This window comes from Protopterus annectens, chromosome 14.part0 (genome assembly GCF_019279795.1).
Source record: "Protopterus annectens isolate FY-2018-M chromosome 14.part0, PAN1.0, whole genome shotgun sequence".
NCBI lineage: Eukaryota > Metazoa > Chordata > Ceratodontiformes > Protopteridae > Protopterus > Protopterus annectens.
Genome location: NC_056748.1, coordinates 1,053,543,772 through 1,053,570,880, shown reverse-complemented (window position 1 = coordinate 1,053,570,880; position 27,109 = coordinate 1,053,543,772). Strand labels below are relative to the sequence as shown.

The 27,109-nt window shown below is 41.6% G+C and overlaps 1 protein-coding gene across 5 annotated transcripts in view; it reads right to left on the bottom strand.

Annotated features, from left to right (window-relative positions):
* Window positions 1-27,109, bottom strand: part of CCSER2 (coiled-coil serine rich protein 2) — a 1,462,971-nt gene that overhangs the window by 522,933 nt on the left and 912,929 nt on the right. For 4 of the 5 annotated variants that reach the window (XM_044056872.1, XM_044056868.1, XM_044056870.1 and 1 more), the window contains one exon: window positions 3,531-3,626. The exons of the other annotated variant lie outside the window; for it this stretch is intronic. In XM_044056872.1, coding sequence (XP_043912807.1) covers window positions 3,531-3,626 — 96 coding nt within the window. The remainder of the gene's footprint in view (window positions 1-3,530; window positions 3,627-27,109) is intronic. 5 annotated transcript variants of the gene reach the window in all.

Sequence of the window (27,109 nt, the reverse complement as noted above, 5' to 3'; positions counted from 1 at the left end):
GGTGGAAAACACTGAGAATGAGAAGGGTAAGAGGCTGAAAGGAAAAGGTGTTATGAGCAAAGACAGAGGTGCGATGAACAGTTCAGAATGAAAGGACTAACATAATATAGAGGGAGTTGAAAAAAGTAGTGGAGGACATAATGGGGAGGTTGATGGATACTTGCTGTAGGGGAAAGTAAGGAATGTCGGGCAAACAATTTATTGGAAAGGGAATGGGAAATGGTGAGGACCTTAAGAAAAGTAGGCTCTGTTTACAATTTACAAATGTAATTACACCACTCAAAAGATAATTAAGGAAGAAGGGACACAGCTGGGAGGTTTGGGAAGGAATAGATTGGCATTCAAAATATGTGGGGTTGTACATGAAGGGGGAGGGTACAATGGAAGATGGTTAACATCCTGTGGGAGTTGAGATATGCAAAGACAGTGGAAGGTAGTTTGTATTTTAAACTCCACTGTGTGTGTGTGTGGGTGCCCGACCAAGAAAAAGGCACAGCAAGCTGAACCAGGTTTAATGTTGTGATGGTGAGGATAAAATGAAAAGAGCACGGATGTTAAGAGACAAGAAATAAGGAACTGTGTGACAGGGAGAGAAAAGGGGCAAACAGGGAGAGATGAGTTATGACAATGGGTTACAGATGCGGAATTATGGTGGATAATGAAGAAAAGAAGGACATATGTAGAAAGGATTTTTCCAAGGATAACAGCAGACACAAGCTGATAGGAAGACTATGGGTGAAAGGAGTACAAAGACAAGTAGATAATGGTGAGGTGGAAAAAGAGAAGGAAATACCCTCAAACAAGGAATGGAGGAGGAGGGGAAAGTTGGATGCCAAAAGGTTAGAGTAAATGGGATTAAAAATATAATATGATGAAGAACAGAGAATAAAGGATAGTGGTGAGGAATACAGAGTAAAGGATATTGGTGCAGGAACAGACAGAAAGAAACTGTGGTGAGGAACAGACAGCAAAGGACAGCGATGAGGAACAGACAGCAAAGGACAACGCTGAGGAACAGAGAGTAAGGACAGCGCTGAGGAACAGAGATTAAGGACAGCGCTGAGAAACAGAGAGTAAGGACAGCGCTGAGAAACAGAGAGTAAGGACAGCGCTGAGGAACAGAGAGTAAGGACAGCGCTGAGGAACAGAGAGTAAAGGACAGCGGTGAGAAACAGAGAGTAAAGGACAGCGGTGAGAAACAGAGAGTAAAGGACAGCGGTGCAGGAACACAGAGTAAAGGACAGTGGTGCAGGAACACAGAGTAAAGGACAGCGGCGCAGGAACACAGAGTAAAGGACAGCGGTACAGGAACACAGAGTAAAGGACAGTGGTGAGGAACACAGAGTAAATGATAGTGGTGCAGGAACAGACAATAAAGGACAGCGGTGCAGGAACAGAGTAAATGGCAGCGGTGCAGGAACAGAGAGTAAAGGACAGCGGTGAGGAAGAGAGAGTAAAGGACAGCAGTGAGGAACAGAGAGTAAAGGACAGCGCTGAGGAACAGAGAGTAAAGGACAGTGGTGCAGGAACAGAAAGTAAAGGACAGTGGTGAGGAAGAGAGAGTAAAGGACAGCGCTGAGGAACAGAGAGTAAAGGACAGTGGTGCAGGAACAGAAAGTAAAGGACAGTGGTAAGGAACAGAGAGTAAAGGACAGCGCTGAGGAACAGACAGTAAAGGACAGTGGTGCAGGAACAGAGAATAAAGGACAGTGGTGCAGGAACAGAGAATAAAGGACAGTGGTGCAGGAATAGAGAGTATAGGACAGTGGTGCAGGAACAGGGAGTAAAGGACAGTGGTGCAGGAATAGAGAGTAAAGGACAGTGGTGCAGGAATAGAGAGCAAAGGACAGTGGTGCAGGAATAGAGAGTAAAGGACAGTGGTGCAGGAAAACAGTTGCTAAGGAACGGGGGGGGGGTTAAGGTTGGGCAATACATTAGCACCTGTACAAGGTAGCAACACATTCCAATAGAGGTACAATCATATGGTACACATGAGTAGGGGTATATGCAGGAAAATCAGTTAAAACTGAAGTATATGTAAACAGTACAGCATGACTGGTTAGTATACCAAGACACCAAGATTGACGAAAGGTGATGTTGGGTGCACCCTCTCAAAGTATACGTAAGTTATTTACTGATGAAATAGCAATAAGAACTGCTTAGAAAAATCATAACTAATTAAAATAAACTTAGTAACCCTGCTAAACAAAAATACAAATGAAAACAACTCTTCTTGTTTATTACTTACCCATTCTACTTTATTTATATTCCTGACAAAGCAAGGCACTTAGTGACTGAATTACATTCAATGTATTAGTTATAAGTTAATCATAATTCTAAAACTCAGCTGCACACACTGGTAGAAGTATCACAGTATACCCATTTGCTTTGAAAACCATTCATCTTCATATGGGAGTATTGCATTGACTTAAGACCATTGCTGGTAAATTTACATTGACTATAATGCAAGTAACACTGTGGAGCAGTGTTTCCACAATGGCATAAACATTCAAAATACCATAATCTCCAGATAGGACTATGTTCCATTTACAGTCACCAGGCCATAACGAGAACCATTGTAAAGTATAATGTTTCATTGTTAAACTACACTAAAAATATTCTTTACAGAACAGCTTGATGGTGTCAGGCCTTTTGCTATCCAGCAAGGTTACAATTATGTTACCTTTACCCTGTTTACTATGCATTTCTTATGGGTAAACTCCTGCTTAACCTCTAAATAATAAACAAGGTTTAGAGCCACGATTGCCTTGGTCTAGGTTTAAATGTTTTCCTTCAAGAGGTTATAAAATGTGGAATGCTCCTTAACATGATGCATGCCTTCAATGAGATTAAGTTTATATTTATTTTCCATTGCATTCTAGAATTCTCTTCCTCTGAGGATCAGTTTAGCCCATTTTCTTCCTGACTTCAAAATATCTTTCATAGCATTTACCTGGTGATCATAAAATCAGCTTTGTTCGAGAATATAAGCTCCTAGAAAGCACTGTTGAGAGGCTCAGGGCTTGTGACCTGTTAACATTATACTCTGAAGGATGCAAGACATTTCTTCTAACAAACCTTAATGCTCCGTGATCTTTACGGTCAGTCCAGAACTATATTTTTTTTGACATTCATTTCATTATTTTTTAGTTTTACATTTATTAAGGATGGTACACAGCACTCATCACAAATGGCCAGTTTCAGGGTCAGACTTTGGCTGTTTCTCTAAAACAGCTAATAAAAAAAGGCAACACATAGCAGGTTAAGTGTAAATTGTAAAACTAAAACCATAAAACACAAGCTGTAATGTGCAAAATGTTAACTAACGCAGCTGGCGGAGTATCCAGTAGTGTACTGCTCCACAGGTACACCAGAGATAAAGAAAAAACTTCACAGTATTCAACAGGTCAAGTAAAAAAGGAACAAAATCAAGCCACAAAGAAATACAAGCAAGGCTACAGCGATTAGCAGGTGGAAGAGCTGTGGGATGTGCCAGGCTTACTAACGAATGTAAACAAGTAACAACTCACGTCAATGCCCTTCCATGGTGTCTGTGTGAACTTGTCGGTGTTAGTTTTGGTTGTGACTCTGCAGTTGTTTTCCTTCAGGCAATTACACCTGGTAGCCTACAAGACAAGGATTAGAAGTGCAACAACTATGCTTTAACACAAAATATTTAAATTTATGCACTATACAACCTGGAAAAAATTAATCAATAATGCAAAATGAACAGAGATTGGGGTTTGTTTTTTTAGCTATTGTTTGGTAAATGAGGTATTGGAATAATCAAACAGGACCCAGTTCAACCACTGCATTCGGGTAAAGTACCTATAAACAAAGTAAGGATAAAGATCCAGTGCAGTAACAAACAAATACTTTTCTAAACTATGTTAGAATAATACAGTGTATAATAAAACAGTCATAAAGTAACAGCCAGGGGTGTAGGTGGGGAGTAGCCACACCAGGTACAAAGTTGTCAGGGAATGCAATTGGCAGATGCCAATTGGTCTTTGGTGCATTAATGGCATACTGCATTTAGGCTCAGGACTAAAGTACTTTAGCACTCTAGTTTTCATATAAACTGCTGCTGCAAATTAAAAAGAAAAGTAGTTTTTTTTTGTCCTCAAGTACAACAGGATCTTTAACTAAATGTTGAGAGGAATGCCACAGGGTACCAAAATTTCTAGTTATGGCTCTGGTAACAGCAAGTAACAGTGTAAATAAAACAATAATGCTAGTTAAAGGCTAAGGAGACATGGACCCAAAAATTACAATGAGAAAAGTAATTTAACACAGGCAGTATGAGAACATTAAAGGCTGGTAAGTGAAAAAAGAGTGCATAGCAATGAAAATAAACATAAAACAGAATGGAGAATAAACTAGCTATGCTAAAAAACGTAACCATGCCAAAAAATGAAAACTTACTTGCAGATTAGGTAACATGATTCAAACATTAAGTGTGGCATTGACCAGAACAAGGTCATGAACCAATGGGTAAAGCATATGCAAGTAAGCTTCTCTAACATGGATCTTGAGGATTGAAATATACATTTTGATACTGTATCAGTGTTTTTAAGATGTGAAAAATACAACCCACGATTACGGGGTAAAGGCATGTGAGACAAATGTGTTTGCTTCTCTCTGAAATCCAAAACTGTTATCAACCAATTTGTCGACAAAACCAAATTGAATCTGACAGCTATCAACAACATATAAACTATTCAAGCATGGCTTCCCAGAAATGAAAGTATACAATCCCAATGTGATGGCTGACTAAGAAGCACATTAACTAGTGCTCTCCCCCACTGTGAAACCTGAGAAACTATGAAAAAAAGTTATGAACTTTGGAGAAAGTTTGTTACTGACTCACAGATATACTGCTTGAATGTCAGCAAGGACGTAATCTAGGAAAATTTAAAAAATCAACTACAAACAGAGAAAGAAAAAGTTCTGCATGAGAAGAATGTCAAGGATAATAAGCAATACACAGGAAGCAAACCTGTGTACGGCATCAATGGTTTCCAGTAAACCAGAAGGAAAAAATATACAATGTGGATGCAGCAAGTGTTTAAATTGGGACTTTAGAAAAGTATGTATGAGCACATAAAAAAAATGTTGGGAATAAAATAAAAGCTGTATTATTCAATATGATGAACTGCTAAGGCAGAAATAGCAACAAAGAAAGGAATAACAGACACTGTGGCAACAGAAGAAATCTTTCAAATTATTTTGAAAATACACCACAAATTGAAAAATGGTAGTTATAAAAAATGAATTCAAAAATAGAGCACAAAGCGAAAAAAGGTAGCTATCTGTTGACCATAATGCTGGGTCCTTTCACTCATCTCCTTCTGATACAACTTGTGGGTCATCGAGCCACTTGTCAAATCCGACCTGGCAAAACTAGTGCTCTAGCCTTGAGCCCTTTTAAGAATTCCTTTCTCATCATGTGCTAGTGTGTAAGATTACCTCAGATCGTGTTTGGCACCAAAGGGAAGAGGGATCCAAGGCAAAGTATTGCAGAGATTGAAAATATCCTTCAGATCTTACAAAGTGACAATTTGCAAATGTGGACATACACTGGACTGGTTGTTAAGTACATAACTACCATATCCTGTTCATTCAGTCAATCCAGTCTGACCTACGGGCCAGAATCCCAAGTTATACAAACACTTGGATGGCATCATGACAGGAGACTTTGGAGGAAGGTGGCCCCAAAGGAATCCCTAACCCTGGATATAGCATCCAGTTGGTAATGCTTAATAAAGGTATGCAGTGTAGTCCATGCAGCTACAGCAAAAACTCATCAATCAAGGAATTCATAAAGGAGGCTGCTGAAGTGACAGACTTGTTGGAGCAAGCTTTTGACTTGCATGGTAGAGGCAATTACTGAGTACAAACTGAAAGCCACTTCAAAAGACTGACTTTGGACACAGGAGATCCCAGTTTGTTAACTGCAAAGGAAATGAGTTAGGAGTCTTTCCTGAAGGGTTTGGTTCTATGAAGGTTAAATCTCAGCTGCATATGGACTTTCAGATATGCAAAATATATTTGCCCTTATTGGTATGACTTGGAAAAAAAGACTGGTAAATAATCAACTGGTCTACATTTACCTCAGAAGATATTTTGTGAAGAAAGAAAGGATTGCATGAGGGGACATCTAGTCCTTCTGGAAAAGTAAACGTATAATTGAAAATAGAGCTTGTAGTTTGGAAACAACAGATCGCACATGACCAGGAATGCACCAAGCAGTTTTCTAAACAGTAGTATTTTATTCAAATAAAATCTCTCTTAGCTCTTAGTCTAAAAGCCTTTTGAGAGTACAAAAAACACAAACAACACACATCCTTTATATAAAAAACAATTTTGTGGTAAGGCTGTTCCCAAATATTAATGGAAAAAATATGAAGCACACAACATTTTTAGATGCAACTCTGAGGGGGTTGTTTACGTACTCTATGTAATAAATTCTATGTTGGCAAAAGTGAAGAGGCATTCACATTTAGAATTTTAGAACACATTACGGGCATAAAGAAATGTAAGCTAGAGAGGCCACTTGCTGCACATTTTAAAGAATATCATGGGTGCACTGTGGAAGGACTTCAGGTCAGTATATTAGAACAGGTTAAGGTGGATAGGTTCAATACTTCTCTTTTGAAGCAAACCACTATAAAAAGAATATATTTTTATATTAAAGCATGAAACTTTAGTCCCTAAGGCACTTAATACGGAATGTAATTGGAGTGTTTTAATTGTGTAAATGTTTTGTAATAATATAATTGCTTTAGTTATTTTATTGAATAATTAGTGGAAATTGTTTTGTATATAAAGGATGTGTGTGACTTGTTTTTTATACTCTGAAAAGGCTTTTCAGCTGAAGCGCCAAGACAGATTTTATTCGAATAAAATAGTACTGTTTGAAAAACTGTTTGGTGGATTCCTGGTCATATGTGATCTGTTGTTTCAGCATCTGATATTTGGCTCTATTGTGGTCTCTACCTGTAGTCTGAAAACTCTTCTCACACAAGTGATAGCTACTAGAAACAAAAAGAAACTTGAGTAGTGTTGTAGATGCTGGTTCAAATTAAGTTTTTTTCAATGCTTTCAATACACAACTGATGTCAGAGGAGGGACTGGTTCTCTAACTGGGGTTGGAGAAAGAAAACTCCTTGGAGGAAGGCCTTGTAAACGTTATGAGAATAGGTTTCTTGGCCAATGTGGAAGTTAAAAATAGCCGGAAAAATTTGGAACTGAACCTAATTAAACATGGCATTAAAGAAATGTAGATTATCTGGGACAGTAGTGGAAACAGGGTCAATGTCTTAGCTCAGATAAAGCATTTCCATTTTCTGCAAAACAATTTGCATGTTCAATCTGTCTGGGAAACAAACACAATACTAACTACATCAGAGGAAAAGGCTGGATTACTGGATATCACTGGAATTGGGAGACCCAAGCAGTTAGAAAGAAGCTGTGAAGATCCAGTGAGGCTTTCTAGATGGGTGGGAAAGATAATCCTGTCTGGGATCCTAGATCCAAGAGGAGTTGCCTAACATGGGGGTTTGGCATAATGGTTAATGTCTTTATCTCAAAGACACAATGTACAGGGTTTGATTCTGACCTCTGGTAATTGGAAAAGGCTTGTAATAGCCTTCAGTCTGACTCCCTAGTGTGTTGTTGGTATAAAAGCCTCGTGTTTTCCCTGTGCCTGCATATAAGCAAACTTCTCCAGTTTAAAATCCTCTATAGAAAACACTCTCCATAGTCTCCCAATGTTCAGAGCTGCTCGAAGAGCTGCCAGTTTGTGCAAAGGGTGGTACCACTGCAGGTCACCCAACAGTACACTACTAAACATTCTCACTTTGACCTTTAAGTGACTCTCCCTTACTCCTTCCCATCTAGAAATTATGTTTCCTTGCCTTACATAGCATAGGCTAGATTCAGACCTGCTGAATCTAGACTGTGTGGTATCACTGTGCTCTTAATCCAGCTATCTTATATTAAGAGGGCCTCCCTGCACCCTTGTGGCAGATGTGTGTAGCTCAGGACCCATCTGATTTGGGGATTGCTGGAGAAAGACTCTGTTTGGGGCTTTCCCATTGGTAGTTGTGTTAAAATTGTTTAAATTTGCCTGAATATAAGCCTCACCTTTGCAAGGATTTACGCTCAGTTTACCGGACCTGCTCAGCGTTTGGCAACTTTAGCCACAGGTCTGGAGTGCATCTGCACTGAAATCTAAGGTAACCGCTGAGAAAACAGAAATACATTTTAAGGCAGCACTGCACTTTGTTAACTGTATTTCACAGAATTACCGCTTCATTTTGCTGTTTGTAACTAAGTCCAGGTAGTGCACTTCCTTCCCAAATACCACACACAGAAAAATCCTGCCACAATGGACGGGCAGTTTCCTATCATTTCTTCTGTCTGCTTGACTGATAGAAGACTCCATAGTGAGACACACGTATGCCCCCCTCAACAGACCAAACAAGAAGGTCACATTCAGCTGCCTATCAGGTGCCAGGATCTGACAAATCATGCATACACTCAAGTCACTCAACAACAAGTACCGTTATTTTTTCATAGTTCATGTTGCAATGAATGACTTGAGATGTACCTCTCTGGACTATATGAAGAGAGATTTGAGAGAACTCTCCGATTATGTGTCCCAGACAGGTATGTCCCTAGCCCTAACCAGTATCCTACCCTCACCCTGGATGATGCCACAATATAAACAAAAAATGGTTGACTTCAACAACTTGGTCAGCTTCTGGTGTCAGTCCAGGGGGATCCAGTATCTGTCAGCCTGGGAGGACATGGTAGACAGACTTTGCTGCTTTGCTAGAGTTGGTCTGCACCTGTCCCCTCCCTAGGCTTTCAGACACTGGCAAAGGCCCCTGACTCCCCCATAGCGCATTTTTTAGGCAATGTCAAAGCAACAAATTTTCCAATGTAACATAATCTAATAGAGACAACCTCAGGGTCATGCTGCTTAATGCTAAGAGTTTAAACATGAAACTCCTCAATGGAAGCACTCCTCACCTTGGAGGATGCTGACACCTGAGCAGTTAACGTGACATGGTTCAAGCCTGCTGGGAGCACCCCGGCCGTGCACATTCAGATTTCAAAATCAGTGTGAAGGAACCAAAGGTGGAGGTGTATCCATCTTCATTAAAACCAAATACACTTCGAGACTGGTCAAACAGTATGACTCTGTTGAACTAGTCTATGTCCAAATAACTATTGGGAAAGTACCATACAACATCATTGCTAGCTATGCCCCACTGTGAACTAGGATAAGCACACTGCCTACCTCGATTTAATGGAATCACTTACCAGACAGCTCAACACCTTAGTCAGGGGAGATTTCAACTATCCTTGTATAGACTGGGAGACGTACATGAGCAAGAACACACTCACCCAGAGGCTCCTAGACTTTAACACAAACGCTCTGGAACAGATAGGCTCTACCTCACTAGGGGCTCTAATGTTGTGGACATAGTATTCACCAACATGGGGGGGGGGGGGTCACTGTACTTCCCCCATGCATGATGCCCTCCCTGGTTAGGTCAGACCACAAGTCAGTCTCATTTGCAGTAACTACTGGAACTGACACCCTCACACAAAACTTATAAAAAACTTTACCAAAGCTAACTACAGCCTATTAAACAATGGTATAAAAAGCTTCATACCACCTGCAATCTCAAACATCAATGATCACTATGCAGAAGTGTATGCAAATGCCCTGTACAAACACTTATGAGACCGCATAAACTCTGCTGTACCTGACTGGATCAAAAACATGTCTTCCCATAAAAACACGCCACCGTGGTGGACTTCAAGTATAAATAGATTATACAACAAGAGGAAGAAACTGTTGTTCAAAAGCAAGGGGGATATCACTCTGCAGAGGAGGAGTTTCCTCCTAAGCCTAAACAAGAAAAACAGAAATCTTGTAAAGTTTTCTAAAGCAAATCATGAAACATCACATCCCTAGCCAAGCATAACCATAAGGCATTCTTTAACTATGGCCAAAGTCCAAAATGGAATGCCCAGCTAAGTGCTGAACTGGCTGTAGATGGGATCACTCATACTATACCGGAAGATATAACCAACCTGCTAGCTGACAAATTCAGAGCAAACTTCACCCTCATCCCTACCTACCATATCCCAAAGCATACCTGACACCAGCCCTCTGTCTAGTATCTCTAGAGAACAGGCCATCTCTGCACTCATCAAGGCCAAACACATGGTCTCAGTGGGACCAGATAATACCCCAGGTTGTTTACTAAACAATTTACAACAAGATATAGTGGACCCACTTGGTGTGCACTTTAACTATAGCTTGAGAACTGGCTATGTTCTATGGCTATGGAGAACAGCAACAGTAATACCCCTGCACAAACTGGGGGCATCAACTGACCCTGGGAACTACAGATTCATAAGGCTAACCAGCCTCATCTGCAAGGCAATGGAAAGAATCATAAAGGACCTTATCAACAAGGACATAGACGACCTCCAAATGCTGGAATCACCCCAGTCTGGCTTCCTTAAGGGAAGATTGTGCTTATTAAAACCTGGTAAACTTCTTTGAGAATGTCACCAAAGCCATGGAAGAAGGTAAGACTGTGCACACAACCCATCTTGAACTTGCCAAGGCTTTCGAGACAGTTCCCCACTCTGGCATCAGTGAGAAACTCTCCCAGATAGGGGTTACCCCTTAGCCAACTGGTTCACAGACAGAACACACAGTCAAAAGTGGTGACTCAACCAACACCAGTAGACCCGTCAGTAGTGGAGTACCACAGGGGTTTGTGCTGGGCCCCATACTGTTTGGCATCTATTTCTCAGAAGTCCAGGCCAAAGTAGATGGCCTTTGGCTCACCAAGTTCGCTGATTATTGCAAACTGGGAGCAATTATTGAGTGCCCCAACAATGTCAACATATTACAAAAAGGGTTGGCACAAATAAATGACTGGTGCCAGAGCCATGGTCTAAAACTAAATGCAAAAATGCATTATTATTCCCTTTGCAATACAGAATTCCCTACAAATTACAATACTGACAGCACCCCTGAGTTCCAACCTAGTGGCATGAGACTTGGGAACACAGGTTGATAGCAATCTGAACTTTGATCACCAAGCTTCCACAGTGGTAAAGAAAGCCTTCTAAGCAGCGCACCTCATAAGCAAGAGCACAGCATCCAGATCAAGGATCAATCATCCAGATCAAGGATCAATCATACTCCACTGTATGCAACCCTCATCAGACCATTAATAGACAGTATAATACACATATCTGCATGTATCTCACCAGACAACTGCAGTAGCTGGAGAGACCTCAGAGGTTTCTCACTGAGAAAATACTTGGACTCCAAACCATGACCTACATAGACAGGCTGAAGCCCTGTCACTTTACTTTGTATCTTACAGGCTGCTGAGAAGTGACTCGTGCCTGGACTATAGAGCAATCTCCAACCCTGCACTAATGGAAGTGCGACCCACCTGCAAGTCAAATGGCACAAGAGTCACTCGCTCTAGGAATTTCAACCTACCCTATAACATTAACAGAACATGCTGGAGAGAGAGATATCTCCCAGAGGCTGCCGCTTCTCTGGAATAGACTCCCTAGTCACGTAAAACAGAGCTCCTCACTGACCCTATTCAAACACAACCTAGATAACTGGATTGGAGACTGCAAATTGGCCTGGAATAATCCCATCTGTTGGGATAGATCTGTTCCATGAAGAAGCCCGAAAGACGGAGGGGATGTCAAGGATAAGTGAAGATGGACAACACAGATGGAATGTTATAGTAAGACATAACTTCTTTATCTAATGTTGTCAATCTTCACTTAATCCGTGACTGTGGGACAGAGTCCCCAGCTACCGAAACCTTGGGAGGTCTCATGGAAGAATATTCCTGAGCACCATCGAGCCAAAAGATGCTCATTCCCTAAAGGCCAAATCCAGCTTGTATTGAATAATAAAGTTATGCAGGGATGCCCAAATAGAAGACTGCAGAATCGGCTACTGCCCTCATACAATGTATTGAATAATAAAGTTATGCGGGGATGCCCAAATAGAAGACTGTAGAATCAGCTACTGCCCTCATACAATGTGCCTTTATAGGTCCCGGCAGTTGTACTTTCCTTTTGTTATAAATGAAGGTTACGCGGTCCTTCAGCCATCTAGCCAGAGTAACCTTAGAAACTGGTTTTCTCAGAGTAGCAGAAGAGAATGAAACAAACAGCTGATTAGATTTTCTGAATTCCTATGTTCTGTGAAGGTAAAAACATAATTGTCTGTGAACATCTAGCAAATGCAGACAATATTCACCTTTGAAAATTTGGGAAAAAATACAAGTTGTACTGTCTGATTGATATTAGTGTCAGATACGACTTTTGGTAAAAAGGAAGGATTCTTCCGCAAAGACACCCTATCTTTACGAAAGATTAGGTAAAGAGGTTTTGCAAGATAAGGCCTGTAACTCAGATATTCTCCTAGCAGATGTAATAGCAACCAGAAATGAGGTTTTCCAGGATAAATACTTCAAATCACAATTTGTGGATGGTTGAAATTTTATTTTATTTATTTAACATTTGTTAACCGGGAAAGTCAGACTTGCAACACAGCCAATTTTCAGCGGAGGCCCTGGGAGAAACAGTTCAAACGCATGTCTTTGTAATGTGGGAGGAAACCGGAGCACCCGGAGGAAACCCACACGAATGCAGGTAGGACATGCAGACTCCACACAGAAGGCACCCCAGCCAAGAATCAAACCTCTTGCTGTGAGGTGATAACGCTACCGCTGCACCAGTGCACCACCCATGGGGGATTAATTATAGACTGTAGCACCAGATTCAAGTCCCAACATGCAGACAGATGCTTGTATGGAGGTTTCAGCAATAAGGTTCCTTTCAAAAATGCTTCACAAAGTTTGTGGGACATTATAGCTGTACCGTTTAGACCACTATGATTGCGGCTAGCTGAACCTGTATAGGATGCCCCTGCATCAAAAAGCGATGCTAAAAATTCCAAGACCTTATGAACTGGTGCAGAATATGGGTGGAGATTACTGTCTGTAGCCCATTTTGAAAATTTTTGCCACTTGCTGCTGTACAAATGTCTAGTTGAAGGTTTGTGGGAGGCTAGAACAATTTGTTGAACTGTGGCAGTAAGGCTAGTATGCCAGGCAACCACTGGAATGAACTTGAGATTTTGAAGATTTGGATGAATGAGCTCCCCTGGATGGGACAATAAGTGTGGGGCTGGGTCCAGCGTCCAAGGTTTCTGAATAAAGCGAGGTCACAGAAAGGGAAACCATATCTGTCGAGGCCAGAATGGAGCAATGAGAAATAATAGCTATGTAAAATCTTGCCATAAACTTAGATGTCCTTCTCTTCTATATGCTGCACTACTCATCACATTAGACAGCCTGCCTCCAGCTGATTCATACATCCAGCCAGTACACAAAAGTCTACATGCAGGGTATGTACTATGCGGCACATTATCCAACATACATCAGTCATAAGGAGACCCTGGGTATAAAGCAGATGTCAGCAAACACTAACCTCAGAAATGAATGCCACCAAGCACCAGCCTGGGCCTGGGTGATAAACATATCACCAGAAAAAACAGGCAAGCATCAGGGGGGAGGCCATAATGCAGCATATAGAAGAGAAGGACATCTATGGTTATGATAAGATTTTTCACAATTATTCTACGTCTTTCTATTCATATGCTGCAGTATTCATCATACTATGGAGAATGCGAAAGCTCATGCTTGGAAAAGATTGGGAGGAGGAGGAGCAAAGGCTTTTTCTACAAATCCATGTAGAATCACTCTGGCAAAAGCAGTCCTGGACCTGGAAATGATATCAAGCTTGTAATGTTTAGTGAAAGTATGAACAGAGGACCAGGTAGCTGCCTCCAGGATAGAGCAAGTGTCTAAGCCTTTAAAGAAAGCCTCAGAGGAGGAAACTGCCCTAGTGGAGTGTGCCCTCATTGCAGAAGAAAGGCTCTTAACATTAGCTAAATAACTGAAGGAGATAGCTTTAGAAATCCAGGTAGAGATAGTTTTCTTTGGAAACTGACCCAGGTCCCTTGGGTGGAAAGACACAAACAGGTGCTCAGATTTACGGATAAGTTTAGTTTTGTGAAAAGAGAATCTGAATAGCCTGTGCACATCCAAAGTGTGCAACATTCTCTCAATGGGAGCCTGCAGGGAAGGAAAAAAGGTAGGAAGGTTAATAGACTGATTAAGTGATAACTCATTTACCACCTTGGGCATAAAAGAAGGGTTGGTACATAAGGATACCCTGTCTCTATGTAAGACTGTGAAGGGGGGGGGTTGGACACCAGAGCTTGTAGCTCAGAGACCATTCTGGCAGAGGTAATGGCCAATGGCCAACAGTATAACTGTTTTCCATGTGCAGTGCTGAAGGGAAAAGGAGCTTGCTGGCTCAAAGGGTGCCAATGTAAGCCTCTCTAGCACAAAATTGAGATCCCAAGGAGGAGGGACTGGTTTCCTTGGTGGTCTAATATGAAGGAAAAGTTTAACTTCTAACCTAGAGGCTAAAAGAGGGCACACAGGCTGACGAGCCAAAATGGCTGAAAGGTGAGCCTTCACCAAGGAGGACAGCCCACTCTTCATCAATTAACACAGACAGTACAAAACCACCGAGGCATCCACTGATAGTGGCTGTAAATCCTTCCTCCAACACCAGATGGAAAAGCTTTTCCATTTGGAAACACAGGATTTCCTAGTAATGGGTTTTCTGGCTTCCTGTAGAACTTGAAGCACGTCCTCTGAAAATAGTTGTCTAAATGCAAGCAGTATGTATAGCGTTAATAATGGCAATATAATATCAAATGAATTGTCTGTTTCCCAAGAGCTAAGTCAAGGTGTTGAATTGGAAATACTGTTACAGGTTATGAATGATGAAATGGGTATGGAGCCTGTGGTCGTTTGTAATGACAAAAAAAGATTTTAAAATTTATAATTATTCATGTATTGATTTAACTGCTGACCATGCCAATTTATTGGCAAAAGGTTACACCTTTGTCCCTAGCAGGGAAGGAAATGTAGTAAACACATTAGTTGATCTCAAGTCTTCTTCTTCTGGCTTTTCCCAGTTAGGGGTCGCCACAGTGGATCACCTGTCCACTCATGATTGGCAGTGGAGTTTTACGGTGTCGAGTTACCAGCCTGACGCCCAACCTTCCACAGAAGGCACACGCACACACACACTCATGCGTAGGGCCAATTTAGAGTGTCCAATCCACCTACACCATGTCTTTGGGATGTGGGAGAAAACCGGAGCACCCAGAGGAAACCCACGCGACCACAGGGAGGACATGCAGACTCTACACAGAAGGCACCCAAGCTGAGAATCTAACCAGTTAACCTCTTGCTGTGAGACGGCAATGCTAATCGCTGCACCACCATGATCTCAAGTGTTATACTAGAAAATTAAATTTGAGAGTTTGGTTTAATTCCAGTGGTGAGTTACACAATTAATATACAGAAGAGTTAAAGAAACCAAATGTATTCAATCCACCCTTAAACAATGTGGTTGGCTTATTTGAAAAAAACGTGTGAAAAAGACATAAGATACTTTTATGGTGATAGTGTGAGGAGTAATTAGTTGGTGAAATCTGTAAAAAATTTAAATAATGAAGAAGAGGAATTGTTGGGTAGAGTTATAAATAATAATGATGTACGATTCATGAAACCTGACAAAGGCAACGGCGTTGTAGTCATGAATAAAGGAGATTATTTATATGGGATGAATGCCCTACTGTTGGATGGTACATATGAAGAGATTTCCCTAAATGAAATCAAAGTTGCTCACCACAAAACAGATTTATTGTTAAATGACATGTTGTTCCAAGGACAAATTAATGAATCTGAATATTTTTATATGTTAAATGAACATCCCATCGTGCCTAATATATTTGGTATTCCAAAAATCGACAAAGGCCAGAAAAATCCTAAATTCAGGCCTATTGCGGACGGAAAAAGATCCAAAACTTGCTTTATCGGTAAATATCTGGATAACAAATTGCAAAGAAGTTTGGAGAAATTTACTAATATTAGTAAAGATTTGTGGCAATTTTTGGAAAAGTTAAAAGCCATTGAAGTTACCCTGATTTCATTTTGGTGACTGGATGTAACCAATGTTTTTTCGGTTATACTTCATGAAATAGGATTATCATGGGTTGAACAGCAATTGAATAAGAGACACATTTTTGATCAAGATCAGATTAATAAGTTCATCACAGTGATGGAGGTAGTTTTAAAGACTAATTATATTTTTTTCGAGGGCCAGTATTATAGACAGATGAAGGGTTTAGCAATGGGGGCAGCATGTGCTCCCATTTTTTCGAATCTGGTCATGTCATTTTGGGAACAGGAATTCCTAATGAAAAGTTCTTATGAAACTGCCATAGTGCATTATACTAGATTCCTGGATGACCTGTTCCTTATTTGGAGAGGAACTGAGCAAAGATTAATAGAACTTTTAGAACATATAAATAAGTCAGTTGAATTTTTAAAATGTACTAGAGTACAATAAGGTAAAAATCACCTATCAAGATATTGACTTGCGCACTGACACAAGCAACAAAAAGTTTATCACCAATATCTACAGAAAATCTACCTTTTCCAATTCATATTTGGATTATACCAGCTGGCACCCGCACCATCAAAAGAAATCCGTAGTCAAGGGTCAATTGGTGCGGGCAGCCAGAATGGTCAACCAATATGAAGATTTTTTTATGTGAGGTGGATTTCATATTGCAGATGTTTCAGCAGAGGGGTGACCTGAATAACATGTTGTCAGCTATATCCACAGAAGTTAAAAATAAGCGGGATATGGGAATGTATAAGCCCATTTTTGGATTATGCAAACGATGTTTATTCAGGGGGAGCAGTTTCAATGTTGGGACACACAAATAATACCAATGTATGTATGAGTTTAATAATAACATACAACAGTGAAGGGTGACTTCACTGATATTATTCAAAGAAATTGGGAGATATTACAATTTGATGAGAATATTGCACAGAAGGTGGGTAGAACACCCAAAATATTATATAGAAAAGACAGAACTTTCAAGAACATTTTAGAAAGGAGTGTTGCGAAGGTAACAGTTAACAGAGCCATGGGTAATTTCAAGTGCAATAGCTGTATGTACTTGTTCATTCATTTTGGAAACAGGGAAATATTTTAAGTTAAATGGAAGAACATTATGTATAAATGGACATTTTAACTGTAATTCCACCAATGTGACATATATGGCTAAATGTCATGACAGCCCCATATTTTATATTGGGAAAACCTGTAGGAAATTTAAAGTGAGGATAGGTGAACATCTAGGTGACATAAGGAATAATAGAATCATAAGTCCACTGTACAGACATATATATATAAAAATGCAAGACATAAGTTTAAATTTATAGTGGTGCAACAGCTGCAAAAGATGTGCAGGGAAGAATATTAGATGTGCATCTAGATATTATGGAATTAAAATGGCAACTGTTTTTAAATGCTTCCCATTACCCTGGAATAAATGAAATGATTACTATTTCTATTACTTTAAAAGTTGCATAATATTTTGGGGTAATGAGGGACATATAAATTATGTTGGTTAATCCAACATTATATATTTATTTATTTATTTATTTGAAGTTTGTTTGCCAGGATAATCCATTGGACCGAATGAGCCCATTTTCAATGGAGTCCTGGGGAGAAAAGCTCCAAAGATACAATATCAAAATAATGAAGTTTCATGGTAAAGTTTTTAATTACAATTTGTGAATGTGTTTTGTTTGTTTTAAATGCACTTTTAAATGTATTACTTGATGTACTTTTTGATGGTTTTAATAATCAGTGACTTAATTGTTTAATTAGGGTGGAGTATAAAAAGAGCTGGGTGTTTGTTTTACATTGTTCTGAGGAAGTCCCTTTAGTGGGGAAGAAAGCACTCAACTTATTGGAATAAATCGTGGTTCACAAGGTGGTTGGTCTGTTTTTTTTGGCTTCTGATTACTTGGTATTTTTTCTTTTCTTGAGGAGTGGATTTTTAGAAAGATATTTAAATGAGAAAGGTCCAGGATGGGTCTCCAGGGGTCATCCTTCCTGGGGACCAGAAACATCCTTAAGTAGAAACTTTTCCATTGTCGGGAGGAGGGGGACGTCTTGAATGATGCCCTGAGAAAGAAGATCTGAAATAACCTGAGGGAAGAATATCAGTTGATCCTTTGGTGGTTGTGGGATACCTCTGAAAGAGCGGAAAGTTTCCCTAACCATGAAATATCCTCTCTGGATGACAGAGGACCCAAGAATCATGGGTGATCCAGTCCAAGTAGCGGGAGAGAGAAAGAGAGACAAAGGGAGAGGGGATTTGATGGTCCCAGAGACAGACAGTCACAGCCTACTACGCTTAGGTTGGAACTGAAAAGGTTGTTTTGGAGCTGGAGTGGATGCAGCAGATTTGGAAGAAGCTGGTTTCCTAGGTCTTCTTTTACTGTTAGAGGAAGAAGGCAGGACATTCTTTCTCACAAAGCCGGTCTTTGCTGGATAGTTCCTTTGGAACCTGGGGACTGGAGAAACAAGAATATGCTTGAGGTCCTGTAACTCCTTACCTTTTTCCTGAAAAGATTTGAAAAGGTCTGCCACCAAGCTATCAAATAAGGCTTTATTGTCTAGTGGGCGTCCATCAATTTGGCCTTGAAGTCATCAGGCAAAGGTTGTAGCCTGAGCCAAAAGTATCTTCTCAGGCCCAACCCAGAGTCTGCTGCCCTAGCTGATGTATCAGCAGCATTGTAACTGCACTTGATGGAGTGCCTAATTACCTGGGCAGAAGAATTGAGGATAACTGCCAATTATGCCTTGGTTGAAGAGTCTGGGAGGTCTGAAAGGAGTTTCTCTGCATCTGAAAGGACAGCCAGGAAGTATTTGGCCAAGCGAGTCTGGTAATTAATTGCCCAGAAGGCCAGAGTGGCAGAGGTAAAACCCTTTTCCCCCCAGTCTCTCCATAACCTTGTTCTCTTTATCAAAGGGCAACAGAGAGGTGGATGGAAGCAATTTGAAGGCCTTTTCAGCTGAAACTGTAATGGTAGCTGGGTCAGCAGATGGGGCTTTGAAAGGGAATTTGGAGTCCTCCGGTATCTTGCAGAACCTGTCTGAATGCTTGGGAGCAGGAGTCTGAGACTCTGGATACTGGGACATAGCCGTGAAAGCATCCAAGAAGGCAGGTAGGAATGGCAGAGCAGGATACAGAATCCGTCTGCAAGAGGTCATAATACCTCTTTTATATATCAGAGACTTGGGAACAGTCCCACTTAAAATCTTTCATTTTCTGGATAGTTTCTGCAAAGGAAATATCCTCCCCAGGGGGAATCTGTACCATTAGAATCCTCCTCTGTGGAGGCAAACCCCAGAAGAGAAGCTATTTGGATGAAGTAGGCCAAGGATTCCTCTCCCGAAGAATCCTCCTCAGCTAAAGAGGTCTCTGCAGCTGTCCTCTTGAAAGCAGTGGGAGGAGGAAAGGCCTGCAGAGCGACAGAAGAAAGAGGAAATAGAAGGTTGGCACAGAGTCACAAAGGCATTGAAAATGTTTTGTGAGAAAGCCTACAAATCAGGAGTTTGCTTCTGCGGAGCTGGAGTAACATGCTTAGTCTTTATTTTCTTCTTTTTAGGGGATTCCATATGGTGAATGGTGAAGGGCCCAACGTTGGCATACATTCCACTATATCCATAAGCACATCCTCACGCATAGTGACTTGTGTGAGGTCATGAGGACTTTGGAAATAATGAGCCATGGTTCCCTCCTTTTCGCCCGAGTTGGACGCCTGCACATCCCTCACGGACATCCTGGTAGACTCCTTCGGGGCTTCCACTGTGGTACCCACCGAAGGGACATCCACTACCTCTGGTTGACATCAGAAGAAATGACTGGAAGAGAAGGCACAGCGGTCAGTTCAGGCCAAGATTTCTTATCCTTTTTCGCTAGGTATCATCTGAAGAACCCAACGTCACATCCATTTCTCATGCCAGACGCTCAAGGCATTGGTTCTCTAACTAAAGTTTGAGCAATGGTAAGTGACTCCTAAGAGTTTTAGGGACAAACGACTTACAGATAGCGTACGTGGTGTGATCGTGGTCTGAGCCTAGACAGAACAGAGGTCATGGGTGCCTTTATGTGGAATCTGCCTTCCGCACAGACACTTGTCTTTTTGGGCTGACATGAAATCACCCAACAAACAAGCAGCAGCAACAAGAATATATACAAGAGAGAAAAAAACCCCAGTGGGGTACTTATCTGGTACACAACTGATCTGGTGAGCGAACATCTGGAGGAGGCGATCATACAGTCAGCGAAAATTTTCTGAGGTTGGTGTGCGCTGATGTCCACTTTATACCAGATGTCTCTTTATGGTCGACATATGCGGGATGATGTACGACATGGCATGTACCTCACAGTAGCATGTAGACTTTTGTATACTGGCCGGAAGTATGAGTCAGCCGGAGGTAGACTCCCTAATGTGCCGAATACTGCAGCATATGAATAGAAGGACATTTATCCTGTTCTTTGACCTGTTGGCTTTCTTCAGAAACTGAGAAATGAGAGGAATCTGGGGAAGGCATACATTACACCGGGAGGTCAATCGTGAAGGAGAGCATCGCTCAGTGACTCCCCCAGAGGGGAGATCAGGGCAAAGTAGTTGTTGCACTTGTGGTTCAGGGGGGATGCAAAAAGATCACAGCAGGGCTGTAATAATATGCATTGATGGAATATCCTTTCCACCATGAAAGGGTTGAGACACCACTTGTGAGGCATCATGATACTCCTGCTCAATTTGTCCGCAATCACACTGGAGCTCACTGGAATAGGGGTTGCAATTAGAAAGCAGTCGGTTGAAATTGCCAATTGCCATACTTTAAGTGCTTCTTGATAAACAGGGTAAGATCTGTTTCACTCTTGTTTGCTGATGTACCAAACCACTGACATGTCTGTTTCGATTGCAAATGCTCCTGAGGGGAGGGTTTCTTGGAATGCTTGCAACACCAGAAACACTGCCCTCATCTCTAGAACACTGATGCACAAACTGGCCTCTAACTGGGACCAAGTGCCTTGGACTGTCTTTCCCACATAAGGCCTCCCACCCTATCTGGGATGCATCCGTGGTCACTATGGCTTTGGGTTGAGGAGGGACAAATGGACGGCCCGATAGAATGTCATTGGAATGCAGCCACCAACTCAGGTCCTTTTTGCATAAATTGGTGATCAGTACCTGATGGGACATTGGTTGATTCAGTAATGACCACTGTGATGCCAACAGAGATTGTAGAATTTGCATGTGAAACCTCGCAAGGGGAACTAAAATGATGGTGACCGCCATAGATCCTAGAGTCTGTAAAAGTCTGGAAGTCACTGTTCTGTTGTGAATAATCCAGCTGACTTGTGATTTTATTCTCTGAAGTTTTTATTAGGACTGAGATATGATACAGGTGCTTGTGCTTAACATCACTCCTATGAACTCTAAATGCTGTGTTTGCTCTAGATGGATTTTTCATAGTTTACAGTGATTCCCAACGAGGAGCAAGTTTGAAGAACATTATTCCTTGCCCACAGCAGTAGATGCCTGGTGGCTGCCAGTTGTCTAGGTATGGAAACACACGGAATCCATGTAGTCTTAAGTGGGCTGCTACCACTGCCATGCATTCGGTGAACACCCTGGGGGCTGTGGTGAGACCAAAGGGCAGGGCTTTGAACTGATAATGACTGGCTCCCAGCCAGAAACACAAAACTCCTCTGGAGCATTTGTCTATTTTTATGTGACAATATGCCTCCTGAAGATCTATTAAGTACATACAATTGTCTTTCCCTAAGAATGGAAGTATAGACTGAACCATGACCATCCGGAATTTGGTTTGTTGAACTGACTTGTTCAAGATACTCAGATTCAAAATTAGTCTCCAGTCCTTTTGTCTTTTTTGTGGCACTAAAAAGAATCTTGAGTAAACGCCAGATCCTATCTGGTCTGGTGGGACTGCCTGGATGACTCACTTGTCAAGCAGTTTTGAATTTCTAAAACTGCTGCATCCCTGTGACTGGGAAGAACCGTCTGAGATTCTCTTTGGTTGTTTGTGTTGTTTCAAAAAGGGAATACTGTAACCTCTGGTTATAATCCTCTGCACACAACTGTCCGTTATGTTTAGCCAGGCAGGTAGGTGCAGGGATAATCATCCCCTGACTTCCTCCAGAGGACGGCAACTGGGCCTTCATTCAGGAGCACTGACAGGAGTTACCAGGGAATAAATCCCTGGAACCCTGACTTTGTGGGCAACCTCTGCCTCTAGCACGGCATCTTCCATTGTAACTCCCCCCTCTATTGTTAGCATGAGAGTCCTGGAAAGGCCCTCTGGTTCCTGGAGTGGGGCTGTTGAGGAGTGAAAAGTGGCATAAATGGTCTTTCCATCCTTCTCGCATCTGGCAAGACTCCCTAACTTTGGGGTCAAAAAGGGATGTTCCGTCAAAGGAAGCATTTATGAAAGAAGATATAAATGGCTCCGCAAACTCACATAAGTGCATCCAGGTGTGTCTCCTCATTGCTATGCTAGAGCCCGCTGCCTTAGTTGTCCCTTCAGCTGTGTGCAAGGAGCCTCATGGATGAATTAGATATTGAGTCAAGGGTTGACAGCTGGGAACCAAGCCCGCTATGCAAGCAACTTCAATTGTCAGTGGGCAGAGAGATGCAAGTAGTAGATGGTCAGGCACGAAAAGCCTCCAGGTATACTGACTCCTTTTTAGAAGGCAGTTGGGAAGTCCAGCCAGCCCTCTGTTTCAGGATCTCTAGAATATTACCGAACAAGACATCTTCTGGGGATTACTTTGGGAACCTTCCCCTTCATCGAAGTCAGTATCTTCTGTGCAAAACTCTCCACAGAAGTACAAGTGCTTTCTCTTGCACTTTCCCTTCAGGGTTACCTCCTCGGTGGGATTGGCCAGGGAGGTGTCTGAAGAGGACATGACCGGCAGAGGTCCAGAGGTGGAAGCTGGAAATAGCTCTGGGTGAGGGGAAGGGTAGGGATGCTGTTCCGACAAGAGAGGTAATGACTGAGTCCGTAGTGAACAAGGCTGCCCTCCATGGCCTGGAAAGCAGGCCCCCTCGTAGAGGAATGGGAGTCTGGAATCAAAACAGACTCCTTGGAAACTGTGGTCCAATTCCACATCGAGATAGCTGGCCCCCAAGCTGGAAGTCGGAGTTGAAATTACGTGTGCCGAAACTCCAAGGAGTATGGACTCATTATCATCAGTGTCGGTCCATGCTCCCCGGAACTGACAATGAAGCTCCGACCCTGAGAGGTCCCCAGGTCTGATAGAACTGAATAGCAAGGGTAGTCATTGGCGCCAGGTAAAAATATATCACTGGCACTGATACAGTCAACACAGGGACTGTCAGAACCGGGAACTTGGAAGGCTCAGTTGGAATCACAGGAGGAACGAGAACCGGTTTAGAGACATGTAAGGTTCCAGAGCCAGAAGTGCTAGGAACCAAAGAAGTGGCTAATCCCCTCGCCACTAGGATCTGGACCACCAGCCTCCGAACATCAGACTCTGTGAGGCTCTTGGTGGAATGGACTGAAGAGACCAACTGAGACGGAGGTTTGCCCAAGAATGGGCTTGGAGGTCGGTCTGGAAAGGAATCTACTATTGGAGAATATCTTGTGCGGGGAAAATCTTTAAATGAAAACTCCTTCGGTTCCAGGACCGGTGGAACGGAGGAGGGGGAAAAGTATGATCCAAAGTAGTAGTAGTGGGTGCTAAAATTGTCAGTGCAGAGGCCAGTAATAATGAGGGTAGCTACTTTCATTCAGTTCTGCTGAAAATGTGAGAATCAGGGAAGTCTTAATCTTTTTTATAGGTGGTTCCAAAGAGAATGCCACAACAGAGCAGCTCCTCTTTTTAGAGCAGTCATGTCTGGAAGAAGGGGAGCTAACATCAGTCTTGGAAGCTACAGATATGCCCTCATTGAAACTGGATTTTATAAGGCCTTTCAAGATTAGCTTATTTTTCCTCTCTATGAGGGCCCGGTGATTAAAGCCATGACAGACGGTACAGTCTTCTTGAAGGTGCACCGGCCCAAGCGGTAGACACTCTTGAAGCCAGAAGTACCTTTAGTCTTCTCAGCCATGTCAAAAAGGCACTCACACAAACACACAGACAGAAAGGAGAAAGGGAAAGTTACAGAAAGTTTTAGTCAGACAAGTTAAAGACATACCAGTGATGATATGAAAAATTTACAGTAACAGTAATTAGAGGGAAAGGGGGTGCTAACAATGGTATGGAAGATTACCATAAAGCTAAGTAAAAAGGAGCAACAGCAGAAAATACTACTCGTATTAAGGAAAGATTAGCTGGGTAAGAGAATAAAGATTTAGGGAAGCAACTAGACAATAATGATTTTCGAAAAAAGGCAAATAACACTTATAAAGGCTAGCTCAAGAGCCGAAAGGAATGTTGCTCATCTGTATTGTCTGGTTGAATATACTAGAAACATGTAAAATATATTGTTTGTATGTCTTGCATACGTGTTTCTTTGGAGATTTTCTCCCCGGGTCTCCACTGAAAATGGACATGTATCCAGTTGGACTATCCCGGTTAACAAATGTAAAATAAAATAAATAAAAATGTGTCTGGCACATAACGTGGCAAATGAGATCTGAGATAATCTTGAGAGGAGCATTCTGGGTAGAGTTAAGCTCGAGAGTTTTTGGAAGGCGCGAGCTGGAATAACAGCAGAGTCGGATCCGAGATATGGAACTGAATCCACAGTCAAGGATTAAGTTAAGACCGACAACATCAGATCCACATTTGCCTAGGCCAGAAAGGAGCAAAAAGGATAACAGATGCCTTACATCTGATCATCTTCTGTAAAAACCTGGGAATCAGGAAAAAGGAGGAAAAGCATACAGTAGCCAGGAAAGCCATTGCTCAACCAATGTATCTCTTGTGGACTGTCACTCTGGAGGGATCTTAGCAAAGAGCTTGCACTTAATGTTGGATGTGGAAGCAAAAAGATTGCACCAAGGATAGCCACAGTAGTTGAAGGCCTGCTGTGCCACCACTGGATTATGATTCCACCTGAGGAGCATTAGGACCGACTTGCTGAACCTACCCACAAGGCAACTGAGAGACCCAGGAACATATTCAACAAGTAGAAGACAATGCAAAACTATTGTCAACTGCCAAACCCTCATCTCTTCCCACCACATGGGTATGACCTGGATCACCCCTTGCCTGTTGATGTAATAAGCCAATGTCATATATATAAAAATCGCTCCTGGAGGAAGGCAGTCCTGAAGTTCCTGCAATGCTAGGAGGTCTGTCTGCATCTCCAAGGTACTGATGTGAAGGCTGACCTCTTCTAGACAGCATCCTCCTTTTGTAATGCCTCCCCACCCCAAAGAGGAGGCTTCTGTGATGATCACTGCTGCCAGCGGTTGTAAAATGAATTATCTTCCAGAATGTACATAACAGGAATCTAGCCACCACTGTAACTGTAGCTTTCAAAGACTGGTTATGATGATCACAACTGACAGAGGTTAGTAATAATGAGGTTATTATGCTTTTAGGAGTCACTGCAGAATTCTCATGTGAAAATGAGCAAACTGTACCATTAGAATAGATGAAGTCATTAGTCTCAGGACTTTGGGACCAGGGCAGCTGCAGGGGAGATTTAAAGGAGGATTGTCTAGAAGGGTCTTTCAAAGTCTGTATTCTGTCTGAAAGAAGAGAGAGTATGGATGTACTTTTGTCCAGATGACATCCAATAAACTGAATAGTTTGTATTGGATGATGAATCAATTTCTGATGGTTCATGAAAAAGTCCAAGGACAGACAGAACTGGAGCATACAGTCCAGGACTTTGACTAAATATCCCATTGTTGGGGCAGTTTGGTTAGTTGCCGGCATTTCGAATGGGTAACACAGTCATAAAACATTCAGACATACATATGAAAAGCAGTACATTAGTGCTGCCTTATGGAAAACAGTCAACATCAAAATAAGCTAAATTCAGGAAAGGCAGAGACATGTTATACGTTATGTCATATAATAATATAAAGTAACAAAGGGATATGCTGTCAACATAAATAGTATTGCTAAAGGCATCAAACCACAGCAGTATTAAACATCACAGAATATAGTTTTATTTCCGTCAAGACTCTGCATCATGTTTTCCACTTAGAATCCACATTTGGTCATTAACTGGAAGTGCCAGTAGGAGTCAGATACTAAAGAGATGAAGGTACTGCCACCAGTTAGAGTGTTACACAGTTGTCCTTGGGGAAAAAAGGAGGATGCCAATACTAAGGTCCCCTCTGTGTGCTGATCCAGGTCTTAAATTTAGTTATGCATGTGAGATATGAACTGGTTTAATGCCTCTTTGGCCATCTACACAAAGTTTGGGAGGATTTCAGAGTGGGTTTTTCTCCCTGGTATAAAACACAAATTAATATGTCTTCAGTATTTCCAAAGCAAAATGAGAAAACATTAAGATACATCAACACCTTAAATTCGTAAGAAATTCCATATCATGCCAAGCCACTACTCAACACATACTATGTGTCTGTCTGGACATTAACTTCAAAAATGAGAGCTCAAGCAGCACTGTGCAATGCTCTCTTGTTTTGATACAGAAATATGACAACATATTTATCAGAATATGACAAACAACCAAACTGTTATATGTCTGCAATTGTATTAGTCCCACGTCACACGACAATTTATCCACAATGATGTCAATTTCAAGATGATGCATCATCCATCAAGTTGCCATGTTACTTTCTAGAGATAAGTGACTTATTAGGGAAAATATCATTATTTCATATTTGAAACATGAACAAATAAATACACCTTTGTAGGTATACCTGACCAAGATAATGCTTTTAGGTCAGTTTTTCCAGACTGACGTCAGCTTCAAATCAATGTTCTCTCATTATGCCATCATGCTACTGTGCTCCATTACAGAGATACTAACACAAATATGATGAATCATAAATGGTCATACCTGAAACGGAAGCAGGTGTGCTACACAGA